Raw genomic sequence first — 13,184 nt, forward strand, 5'->3', positions numbered from 1 at the left:
TAAGGACTTTGTTGCTGCTTAAAGACTTAATTTAGTTTTTTGTATATGCATCTGTAGTATACTATACTGTACATTATTCTGTTGGGAAACTTTGTGTCTTCTTAGCTCTCATTGGTTTTTTAGGAATCTTCTTTGTATTGTTCAGTTAGTATTTGCTCAGGTAATAGTTATTGCTTGTCAGACTGTGATTTGCATTGCAGTTTATCCCAGAAGACCAAAAAGACCTTCTAGACGGGTACTGTTCATGTTAGATTTTTACTTTTAGGCTGTGATTTGCATCTTCAAGGGTGAAACTGTACTGTAAGTCCTGCCCCAGTCAGGTAACTGCAGCTTTAGAAGTGTCCTTAAGACATGGAACTTGCTGCATCACTAAGCATCACAAAATACTGTTTTGGTATAAGATACATAAAAGATACACGTAACTAAACTTTTCTCAGCAAGTTATCCAAAGTTTGACTTAGTTGCATTTCATGTACTCTTCCTCCAAATTCTTCGAAGTTGTTAAAAAACTGCATTGGAAATGTCACAAAGGGCTATGTCCTGCTGTTTATTCTTTAAACACAGTCTTTCTATAAGCAAATTTTTTTTCCTCTGTTGGCATAGGAAGTGAGTTTTCTAACCTCTTGCCATATATTTTTCTCATACCGTACTCTCTTATGTGCTTCCCATTCTTAATTGCCTCAGAGTACCTACATTAAAAATGATAGATCTCTAAACCCAATTTCCCATGCTGTTAGAAAAATCCTTACCTTGTTTTCTGTGAATAAGAAGATACAAGAATTCTATGAACATCCACTAAAAAATAATTAAACTCTAATGGTTTCTGAAAGCTGTTCATTTTTTTGCAAGATACTTTTATCTGTTTTGTTTTGAGGTTTTTTCTTGATTTTGTTCCCATTTAGCTATGTTCTGCATTTTAAACTTGTAATAAAAAATGACTACTGAGAATGTGTGAATGTACTTAAATATAAGAGAGAAGAAGAACATATGAGAGGAAATATTTAATGGGATGACTGTTGGCAGGAACTGAGTTTACTTTGACATGCTTAAAGATGCCAGTTTAAGCTTTGTGCCATAAGCTTCTCATGTTGCATCATTAAGTACAGTAGTGTTTCAGGATACACATAAAATTTATGCTCACTTGTAAAATAGAAGTCTTTTGTTAGTCTATTCATCTGTTGATCAAAAAGAAAGAAAACTTTTACTATTTTTTCTAGCTAGTTAGAAGGCACCACTGGATATCTGTTTACTTGAGAGCCAAATAATTCCCTTATTCTAAGGCTATAGATTTGGCTCAAAATTAATGATTCCACACTGGAAATCTGCTAATCATCCCTTTGTGTTTTGGTCTTCAGCTGTGTTGCTTCCATAGTAGAAGAAAAAGCATCTTGTTCTTTATAGGAAACATTCTACTAAGACGTGGTATCCTGCTGTATGTTGCCAGATGTTGTTGTTACTCCCTGTGAGTATGTTCCAGAACAAGTGTTTGTCATGTCCACTTACCTTTTCCAGTGCTTAGAATTGTCAGTTTTATTTTTACCATAGAAAAAGATGCCTGTTGCCGCAAATGTTTTCAACATTCACTGCAAGTAAATGTCCTGGAAAGAGCCAAGACTGTGGTTTCTTTTTGAAGAGCTCATCTGGTGAGGATATAAACCCTGTCTTAGAAGAAAAAGGAGACAAATTTCTTTGGCTGAAGAAGGGCTAAGCCCTGGAATTTTTTTTTTTAAATAAATTTAAAAAGCCATTAATTTCCATTCTTAAGGATTGAAATTTGAGAATTTTTTCATAAAGAATAAAATCAAACATGAGAAGTCTGTCTTTAGTTGTTAGCATTATGAGCTGCAAAACGTTAGCCACACTGTTAGTCTGCCAGGAGGTTGACATTGCAAAGTAAAGATTTCCTACCTTCTTCCACAACAGAAAAATGGCATATCTTTTAAACAAGGTAAATGATAAGGAAAAAAGATAAATTAACATTGCTCAGAATTACTCATAAACCTGCAACAGTAACAGTATTTTGTGAAATACAAGGTAAACGGCAACAGGAATACTTGTCTCAGAACTGGGAAGAAAAGTCATTCTATGCACTTATTAGTGGTCAGATATAGATGTATTTCTGATTGGTTTTTGTATACATGATCTCCTGTGTGAAATAAACAATGTCTTACCTGTCTGGGAGACAGTAAATCCCTGGAAGTTTTTTCCATGGTTTTGGATCTGGCCTTTATTGTTGAGTATTTTCATGACTTCATTGCACCATGTTTCCTCCTGTTCTATGACATTTTGTCTGTGAGCCTGAGCGGAATGTAGGTTTTACCAGGAATGCTACTAATTGTCTTAAATATTGTTCATAATTTCTAAACTAATTAATCAACTATTGTAGAAAGTCATTAAAAATGGAAGGAAAAAAGTAATCTCAAAAGGCAGTAGAATGATATATCCTTCCAGTAAAAGATTTATTTTAGATCCAAAAAGGAAGATCTGGAAGCGAAACCCCCAGTACAAACTAAGCTATAACAAACTTGAAACTATTTTCCTTCTAAACTCTGAGATGCCAAGGTAGTAAAGAACATCTTCTGTTGCAGGACACGAAAGTGTTATGCTAAATTCCATGCTTGTTATTTTAAAGGAATTTAGGAAAAAACAAGAAAAGTAATCTTCCTCACCTCCCCCTGGCACCCATCAGAAAAGGTAATATTCTCAGGCAATTGATTTTCCTTGCCCCCTGTTCTAGGGAATATAATGTCCCTGGTTATGAAAAAGCATAACTCTATTGCCAATTCTCTCACAATACCTTTGTAAATATACTGTCCTCTACACTCCTGAAGTAGGCTTTCATGAATCAGAATTCTGGACAAGACGGAAAAATGCTGATAAAAAATTTTTAAAAAGGAAGAAATTTTCCCTTTTAACACTTCCTCACTGAATAACACCAGTCACGAAATGCTCCAGAATCCTGTCTAAGCAACAAACGTGTGTCTCTATGAGAGTGAACAAGATAAAGGGGAAAAAATGAGGCATCTCTGTCATGGTAGATATTACTTTAAGGTGGATTGCTTGTGAATCTGAAGCCGGGAAACATATCTGCAGTATTTTCATGATGGTCTTCCAGTGTCTTTCTTAAGTTAGTTACATCTTATTGTGTCTCTCGATTTTACTTCTGATCATACCTCCAAAGATACCTGCAACTGTTTCCAGTGCCAGTGCATTAATGATATTTGCTCTTCGAGTCATTAATATGTGAAAAGGCTATGAATGATCTGAAGGCAATCTTAAATACTCACTGTATCAGGTACTTGAGAACTGCTATTTTAACATCCCTTTCAGAATAAGTTTGTTTATCATCTGGCAACTTTCCTGCATACTATGTCACAAGTCTATTATAAATTGTCCTCCAGTCTTCAATGAGAGCCTTTTTTCACTGTGTTCAGAAACAGGCTATAATTCTAAGTGACAAGAATTCTTAAGCAGATGATACAGCTTTCTGAAATGAAGGGGGGAATATTTGGGAAACACAAAAAGGCAAAAAACCCAACCACAACAAAATGGTTCAGTGATAAAAAGTCAGAAGTTGATATAGATAGCTTCTGACATAGACTGTGTTTAGATTTCTCCCCCATCTTTTTGCTGCTCCTAGGTAAGATTGGCTTGGACAAGAGGTTGTTTAAATGCAGTCTTCTTAGCAAGACATTTTGAAAACTGTAGAAGACAGTTACAGGTAGTTCTGTAACACACATGGTGCTGTGTCATGCTCTCCAGAACTTTTAAGGGTGTGGCTGAGTAGATGTAGACCACAGAATATCAAGATTAAATATTAGGATATTTGACCTTAAAAAATTTTCTCAGATCAGCAAGAAAACACTGAAGATAAAAGCTTTGGTCCTATTAATACTTTAAGTAGATACCGTTTCATTTTTCAGTGTTATGCCCTGTTGCTGTGGTTGAGACCCTTTCTCTTTAAAGATAACTTACATTCTTGCCTGGTTTTATCAGGTCTTTTTGGCATCAGTCTTTAAATCAAAATGCAAGAAAAAACTACTTACAATTTGCATTGTTGCTCTCCTTAATGTCTAATTAAATATAGGCAACTGGAGTTTCAGTGCGAATAATTTTCAAATGCAAAACAGAAAACAATCTATCTTCTCCCACTTCTTAAAATACAAATTTTGGTGAAGTGAAGATGCAGATACACATGGCCGAAGGACTCAGTGTCCATAATTGCTGGAAGTTCAGCTTATCTGAGAAGACCATGTGTTACAAGTTGATGTGTTTTTGCAATAATTACACTGTATTCGAGTTTAATTAAAAAACAATACCTTTGTTTCTACTTAAGTGTTGGATGGAGACTTTCTGACCTATTCCTTATGTGGAAGAGAAGGAGTCACCAGCAAAAGCAAGGAAAAGCTGGATGTAGTCACGAATTCTTTGCCTTTGGCAGATTTTGGTCTACATTCTCTTTTCATTTTGTCCCAGCAAAACCAGTCTGGTAAATCTATTGCGCAATAATGTCCAGCAAGGAGAGGAAATTCAATTAAAATAGTTATAGTTGTCTTCAGGTATTTTGTCGTTGCACTGTTGATAGAATATCTTAAGCCCTTTCATCTAATTGTCAAGAGTTATGGCATCCTTCTTCACAGTCTTTATCTGTAGTATACTGACCTCTGTGATATAGCATAGCAAGATATATCTGCAGTGTAAAGGAACTTCAGAAAGCCAAGAAATAATTCTAACACATGGAAATTAGAAGCAGTCCCAGACATAGGAATGATACCGTTAAAGAAAAAGCAAGAGAGCTGGATTTTGAAGAGATCATTTTAAGAACATGAACATCAGGGTGGAAAGTTGAAACTTCATTGGTTGCCAGATTTAATCTGAGAAAAAATGTAAAATGAAGAGTGGTAGGGTTTCAAATAGACAGAGGGGAAAAAGAACTTCTCTTGGAATGTCAATGGAATTTTCCAAGAAGGATTATGTTGAAGAGAGAAATCGGTAGGGGTAGGTAGATGTCGTTTTAGTGCTTTCAGTTTTTATTATTAGCCATCCATAGGGTTCTTCTCTTCTAAATGGGAACTTCATTTTGCAAAGCAGTCATCTGTTGTTCATTACTGCACTACTGACATGTTTTTTGGTTTTAAGTGCTTAACAGCCCTTAAGTTTAATCATAGCCCTTAAGCTATGACTTGGCCATAGTAAGTATAGTGCCCAGTTAAGTTATTTGTTGTTCCCAGAAAAGCTTGTTCTTTTAGAAGCTTTGCATGATTGGTTTAGTATTTATGTTCAGGAAGCTGGGAAGGTAATTTTTTTTTTCTGTTCACCTATGTTTTATCTGCTTTCTATGGAAACATTGGGTTTAATTAGCATGCTAGCAAATCTCTTCACATGATAGTAGCTCTCTTCCAGCTTTGCCAGTTGGAAAGACACAGGGCACTGATGTTTGAAGGGAAGGGGCAAGTTCTCTAAATGTTCATTTCGTTATGATAAAATTGGAGAGGGACACAGGAATAGGTCTCATGTCCTGTTTCCCATTTTGTCTAAGCAGCATCAAGCAGACTTATTACGTGGCTCCCTGCACTTCTGGTTTGTGTGTCCAGTTTCCTTGACTATAAGTAGTAGCAGTAGCTTTCACTGTGCTTCAGCTTTCTCACAGCCATACTGTGAGAAATCAAAGGAAAAATAATTATATATTACAGTGTTGTGCCATCTAAACGAGTCAGGCTTGGACAGCAAAACTGATTTTAAGATGAGCACCTCCATTGATTCACTCTGTGATCACACTTGAGTGAAATTATATTAAAATTAATATAAGGCTTCCTGTGAAATTATTAACACTAATATAAGACCTACTCAATTGTTGACTTGCAGAAGGTAGTCCTGAAAAAAAACTCAGACCTGTAGCTCTTAGTGCTTGTTTGAATCTATAATTCTGAATTGAAAAGGTATTCAGTCATGGTGCTGTGTCATGCTCTCCAGAAGAAGTTAAGAATACATCTGTAACGTCCTGTCCTTCAAATGGAGAAACAAAACAGTTTGCATTTCATCCTTACTTTGTTTCTGTGGTTCTGTGGTTCTCATGTAGTGTATCCATATTCATTAAGAATACTTTCACCTCAAAACAGCTGTTTCCTTTCTCAAGGGAAACACATAATTGCAAGCAGCAGTAGGAAGGCAGACTGTCTCAGAAGTAACTTCTACTTGCCTCCTTACAAATACATTTTTGTGCTTGAGAGGTGGAGGCTTCTTTTTTGAGGAGCACAGTTTAATTTCCTTAATCCATGATCTGCGTGCTCTTTCTTGAAATTCTGGTGCCCTGAGAAGCCAGCGCGCTCTTACCTCTTACGAATGAAGTTGTTTCATGCACATGGACTAGGTTACAGCAATAAGAGAGTCAGAAAAGCAGGAACATTTTGTCAGTACAGAACTTAACGTGGGGTCCTCCAAGGTGTATTTGCCTTTCATGAAGCACTCAGCAACTTGCAAAATTTGACATTAAATTTTTACAGCTTTCTTCCAAGAAAATGAGGTTTCCAAATTTTTTTTTTTAGTGTTTTGTCCAGTCTCCTAAAGGGAAGGAAAGTGTTAAATTTTTGTTTGTGTACCATTTTCCTCAACTCCCTTGCTGTTCACCTCACTAATCCAGAGGCGTTTGAGCATGGGAGATGTCTGTGTTATTTTGCACTCTCACACAGCCCATCATCTGTCAGGAACTGGAGATTTGTGCCTGGGATTTGTATCATTATCGTACTGATAAAGGTTTGGAAGGGCATCTGTAGTTTGCTAAGAATTAATTTGCTACCTGCTAGTTACTAATTTTAAGAGTGCAGGAGTATAAGTTACTTGACTTGGGTTTTATTTTTATCATTTGTCTTTACTACATATAATATTAAAAAAAAACAACCCCAAAAAAACACACACACGCAAAAAAAAAAAAAACAAACAAACAAAAAACCAAATGACAACACAGCGTTTTTCACTTTTATCTTTTCTTTTTGTGGATATTTATTTTCAAAAATATTGCCTACTCCAAATAAGAATTTTATCCAGAATTTTAAAATTAGATGTTAGTAAACTCTGTGATGACAGGACCACTAGTGAATTTTTTTGGTGGTAGAAAACCTGTCAAGCAAGCAGAAATATAAATACATTGTAGTTAAGCGAACACCAGTTTTCTGAAGGACAACAAAATGCTACCAAAGTTAACAGAATGATAACTTGGTTTGGTTTAGGGGTTTTTTTCCTAATTTTTTGTAAATCAGAATATATTTTTTATCAGTTTCAGTAACCAAACCTGATCTGTTCACTGCAAAGCAACAGGAATAAATTTTCTGTAATAAATGCATCTTTAAAATGCATGCAACCTATTTCAGTTTTAAAATCATACATGAAATTTTCTAGTTGTGCTGTAATTACTAAAATGCTAACAAGAATCAGTAACTGCTCAGCTAAAGATCTAACTTGAATGCCTAGAATAATAAGGGGAGAAATATGATAAGTAGTTGTCAATATTAAAGCAGGCTGAAGGAGGAAGGCTTCGGGCCTTGTAGTAGGTAGAATGAAACAGCAGATTTCAGTATCCACAATCCTTTCAGTATTAAATTTTCAGTAAAATAAAATTACTTGTATATGAAAACATAGCCTTTCCCCAGCTCTCTTTTTTTTCCTGATCAGCTGATGAAGAGACTAGCAGCTCGCTGCTTTGCTGGCTTGTTAATTTTATCCCCACTAACTGTGATTTCCGATAGCCGGCCTGCTGATAGTGGTAAGGTAAATATCCTTTTTCATTGCCGTCTTGAAGATTCAGTAGAACTACATCACAGGCATGTGTAGGTGTGTAACACATCAAAAGTCAGTGTTCTCTGTGTTTCAGTGTACAACTGAGTGCTTGAGGAGAGCAGTGACATTAACTGCTGACAGCCTTGCATACTGTATTTATTATTAGCTTTTCTGGCTTCCAAGATATGCCGAGAAATTTCCTTTTCTTAATCTTTGTTAGCCTCAGTGGTTTATAGCGCATGTCCTGCTTTATCCAGATGAATATTAATGAATTTGTGTGCAGGTTTTTTTTTTTCCTTCTTTTTTCTTCATAACTCATTAGATCTCGAGCCTCCTTCGTAGTGTTTATCTGAACGCTGTGGAAGCATGATGTAAATTGTCTTTTGATTATTAAGGCCTAGTTTCAGGCTGTCTCTAAGGATTCTGCGTTTGTGTTTGTTCTGTGGATTTGCACATCGGAGGATGCATAGAAAACAGATTTCAAAATCCCACTGGTATTTTTAACATGCCAGGTTGTTTTGTGTTGTGCATTAGGTTTTGTTCACAAAATGTTTTTGAAGAGACATTGTACACAGTTGAGAAAAATTACGTCTGGGCTGTAATCACTTTTTAATATTGATTGTTGTGCTCACATGATCATAAATATTAGCCATGTTTGGTGCTGTGGAGAAATGAAGGTAATTGCCTTAGGATTAGAGCTCTTTCAGCTGCAAGAAAGGATTGATTAGCATTTGCATGTACTCAAGGCAATATTGAGGCAAAAGCAACAAATATCAACATCAGTTATATGAAGGCATTAATCAGAAAGCCTTAATTTTAAGATTTTTTATTTAATTTTTTTTTATTTTAATTTCAGTTCTCTTATGATCTGGTATTTTTATTTCTTTTCTTTTGTTGGCTTTTTCAAATCAAGAAAAGTTCAGCTTCTTGCTTTATAACATGGATCTGACAGTGTACGTGAACAGGTTCCCTTTATTCCTAGTTTGGTTTTTCGTAGCAATTTTTTTATCCCTCTGCGTAGAGCTGCTGTGTCTGGTTAAAAGCATACATCCAGGTAATTGAAACAAGTGTTCAATGTCTGTGACTGTGTGTGCAGTTTGGTTTTGGGGGTGGTTTTTTTTCATTCCCATGTTGTGAGTGCTTTTTACAGTAAATGCTGTACTGTCAGTGCTTCTACCTACCTTCTGGTTACTATTCTAGAAGAAAATGATGCATTTTAGAGATGGTTTTAACAGACCATTTAGAAGTTGCTTAAAACATTTGGAAGAGAAGTTGAGTTGTTACTGCATGAAGTATCTCTGTGTTGTTTTTATGCACAAAGAATTGTGTGTGAGCTGGCTTTGGGAGCTAAGCACAATTTAGATTATCCCGTTTGAAACATGTTATACCAAAGTCTGTTTGGCGTGGAACTATATAACCCAGAACTAACACTGATATGAAAAAATTAATGTTTGTTGTACGCTTACTGAGACAATACCACAGGCTGTGATTTGGTGTGGAATTCAAGGTTCAGATGAACCATGCACATATTTAGAGAAAGGACAATGGGATTCTTAAGAGAAATTAATGTTTAGTGTCTCTTTGATTGCCAGCAACTCAGTTTCTTGTACTCCTGTTTATAAATAAACTGAACATTTTGAGTTGAATTATCGGCATCCTGTGGAGTTGCATTGGGTTTTGTTGTGGTTGGTTTTCAATACAGTTTGTTATTTACCTTTGCAATATCTGTTTTGTTTAAAAATCTTACTTTTTGAATCCATGGTTGTCAGGCAATTGAGGACGGCAATTTGGAAGAAATGGAAGAGGAAGTTCGGCTTAAAAAACGGAAGAGACGAAGAAACGTGGACAAAGATTCTGGGAAGGAGGATGGAGAGAAAGCAAAGAAAAGAAGAGGCAGACCTCCTGCAGAGAAGTTGTCACCCAACCCACCTAAACTGACAAAACAAATGAATGCTATCATTGATACTGTGATAAACTACAAGGATAGGTGAGCTTAGAGACAGTCTCTATCTGTTGCATGTCCTCTCTCCCTCTCTACCGATATCGATCTCTGTGTTTTATAACAGCTTCATTTTTTTCAGTCTTCAGAAGGACTTGCTGACACAACTTTTCAGATAAGTAATTCCACTTAGGGCCTGATCCTGGAAGTCTCAGACTTAGGGTATTTTAAGACCCATCTGATAGAAATTTGTTGAATCGCAATTACAAAAAGTAAGCGTAGAGCTCCTGCTTAGGAGTAAAGTCATTCTGCTCAGAAGATGTACTTAAGAACATTTGGCTTGAGTGGGATTTTCCTTCAGTGTAGCATTTCAACATGTGTTGAGATTAATCTTTTCAAAGACACAGCTACAGATTTATTAATGCAAGTTTACATGGGTCTCACCATGACCTAAAAGACTGCCCAAAATGTGTGGGGCACGTATCAGGAGTGTCAGAGGTGCCAAAAGAAAAAGTACAGAACTACTGAGTGTAATATGTTGTCCACAGAAGAGATGGATGCTTGTTTGTCAAGCAATTCCTATTTTCAGCGTAACAAAATGCTAGATAGCTGGACCTCAGGAAAAAATATTCCTTCTGATCTGAAATGCCATCTGAAGACTTCTGTTTTGCAAGTTTTCAAATCAAAAACATCTGTACTTCATGGGCAAGAAATTGAGAATTAGTTCATAACATCTTTTGAGTCAAACTTGGTTGAGAAAGTTATATTTTAACTCAGCTTCTATCTGTCAGAAATCAGTAAATCCTTCTCATGTACTTGTCCCATCTTTGCTATACAGTGAATTATTTAAATCATATAAGCACTTTTTATAAAGTAAATTAATAATAAATGCATTCAGAGAAAGTGAAGAAGTGTTTGCATTAGGGACCTGCACAGGTGTAACAAAGTAATTTTTGCCTGTAAACAACTTTCAGTCTGTGACTTTAAATGGCAACTTGCACTTTGCCCTTTTTTGTTGGTACTATTTTGGCTCTACCTGTACAAGGGTGACTTCTGTGGTACTTGGTGAAGCACACACTGCTGTGATGCATGGCTCTTTTGGCACGTAACTGTTACAGTGAACCTTTCTGTGATCTGTGGGCTCTATCTAGAGTGTGTCCTAAAGTTTGTTGGAACAGCATTCACAGCAACAAACATGATGAGCAGGAAGCTGACTACCATCTCAGCGTATTTAGTTGGCTGTGAGTCCCAACTAATAAAATAGCTGAGAAGGGAGGATTGTTTAAGTTCAGGTATTCCAGTCAGGGCTGCAAGGATTTTGCGTTCTCGGCCTTGAGCCTTGTCCTGAAGCTAAGCACTTCTTATCAGGATGCCTATTTCTCACTTTAAAAATAGCAAGCAAAGTTACTTCTGCTAGCCTGATAGTAACTGATAGGTACTGGGGAGGTTAAAGATTTTTGCCCGACATTTGTGCCCCAGGAAGTTCCTATTTGATTTCTGTCAAAAAAATTAACCACTGATCTATTATGTAGTTACAAGGCATACTGTTCCCTCTCCCAGGAGCCCACATTTATGCGAGACAGATTGTTCCCAATTTAAAAACTGTATGAAACTCTATTCTGTAAGGAATTAAAGATGCCTGTTAAAGTGAGGTGTTCAGTGCTATGAGCTATACAGAGGAGTTCCAAGTTTCTGCATTCTGATTTTTTTGTGAGCTAACATCAAACCACTCAATCCCGTGAAAGCTGGGACAGAACAGAATTGCACATTGAGGCATCAGGAAACTTCAACGTCTTAAAAATCTTTGGAGCTAACTTTTCTTTAGAGTTCCATTACTATTTTCAGGATTTGCCGCTTTAGAAAAAAGTGGATTTTAGGTGTTGGAACCCCTCAGCTTTGTCGGGGGTTCATGTTTGTTCAGCTCTGGGCTTTTGTGTCTGTGAAAGCAATTGGGGCAAGTATAGAGGGACAGGTTAATTAGAAGAAAAGTAGGCCATGAGCTTCATCTGGGGAAAAAAATGCTTTTTCTTGTATTTAGTATTTGAATGCTTGAAGTCATCTTTCTCTTTAGCTAAAATTTTCAGTGCTAATAGATGATTCATCTTTTCTTCATGATAAGTCCAGAGGGCTGATTCAGACTATGGAGAACTGATTGTGTCCCAAAAGGTGGTCTGGTGATACCTATCAAAAATCTTACTGACTTTGGCCCAAGTTACTTTGTCAAAACCAATTCTGCAATCTTTAGTAAGTTTTGTTGCAGTTTAAAGGGCAGCATGCAAAAAAATCAAAGGAATACATTACTAAACTAATAAGTGTCTGCATGCTTTAGCTCATGTTTTCCCTTGCTTTTGAGAAGAGTTCCTTGTAAATACAGGATGACTTCTCTGTTCTTATTAAAATCTTTCTTTAAAAAAAAATTAAAATCCGTGGTGCTCACAAAAATCTGGAGTACCAGTTGGCTGCTTTTCTGCGGTGACACTGTGTAATATTCCTGCAGGGAAGGATTCTCCAGTGCTTTCCTAACTGTCTGGTACTTGACTTCTGTTGTAGGCAGCTGGGGACAAGTATCATCCTTTTCTTCCTTGTTTAAGAACCATGCAAAAAGATAGGCTGGGTTGTCTATGTCAAGGAGAGCTAAATGTTACAACAATACAAACAATAAGCTTTAGTAGATTGAAGTTTGAACCACACGATTATTATGTAAAGGTCAAAACGAGTTTAAACAGGCATATTAGCAACATTTGAAGTAAATGTTCAGTGTGGAGAAATACAGCATATCATTTTCTGAAAAGGAAGTTCAGAGGTGTTTGTAAACCTGAATTAAAGAACTCCATGCAAGAGAGTGGAAGTTAGCATTGAGGTTGGTTTGCTGTTTATCTTTGTTGTGTCCTCAGTGCAATTTCAACCTTTTATTTATATTTTTTTCTTTTGCAGTGCAGTATAGCAACTCAGCTATTTCCTTTTATTCCCATCATGAATCCCAAAATTTTAATGAAACGTTACATTGACAATGTGTTTAATAGTTCTTAGAGAGCAATTTTTAAGTAAAAGCTGATTTTCTTTGGATCTTTCTAGAGAGCTAGGAATATACTGAAGGAGAGAATACTGCAGTGAGATTTGACTTGACCGGCAGCCAGTATTAGTTTCCTGGAATTATGGTACCTGGGGCTTGTCCCACATAATAAAGAAAATAGTTAAAAAAGAGAAGAAGTACAAAGATGCAAGGCACTGTGAAAATGTTCAACTTGGACTGCTTAGATGCCTTTGGTGTGAGAGTTGTTGAGGTCCTTGTCAAGTTGACTATACTTGCGTCTTGCAGCCTGTTTTGCTTTGGATTCCAGTATTGGGAGATGTGCTTCAAGCTTTTCTTCGTGTTGATAGGCATTTCTTTATCTTATCTGTATATCTGTTCTAGTTAACTGGAAACAGATAGTGATACCTCGGTCTGAAGAACTGTAGGGTATATGCTCCA

General features: G+C 36.4%; 1 protein-coding gene across 3 annotated transcripts in view; it reads left to right on the plus strand.

Moving 5' to 3' along the window:
* SMARCA2 (SWI/SNF related, matrix associated, actin dependent regulator of chromatin, subfamily a, member 2) overlaps positions 1-13,184 on the plus strand; it is a 118,768-nt gene that overhangs the window by 88,665 nt on the left and 16,919 nt on the right. For all 3 annotated transcript variants that reach the window (XM_027709658.1, XM_027709660.1, XM_027709659.1), the window contains one exon: positions 9,543-9,760. In XM_027709658.1, coding sequence (XP_027565459.1) covers positions 9,543-9,760 — 218 coding nt within the window. The remainder of the gene's footprint in view (positions 1-9,542; positions 9,761-13,184) is intronic.

This window comes from Neopelma chrysocephalum, unplaced genomic scaffold, assembly GCF_003984885.1.
Source record: "Neopelma chrysocephalum unplaced genomic scaffold, ASM398488v2 Primary Assembly neopelma1_96814, whole genome shotgun sequence".
NCBI lineage: Eukaryota > Metazoa > Chordata > Aves > Passeriformes > Pipridae > Neopelma > Neopelma chrysocephalum.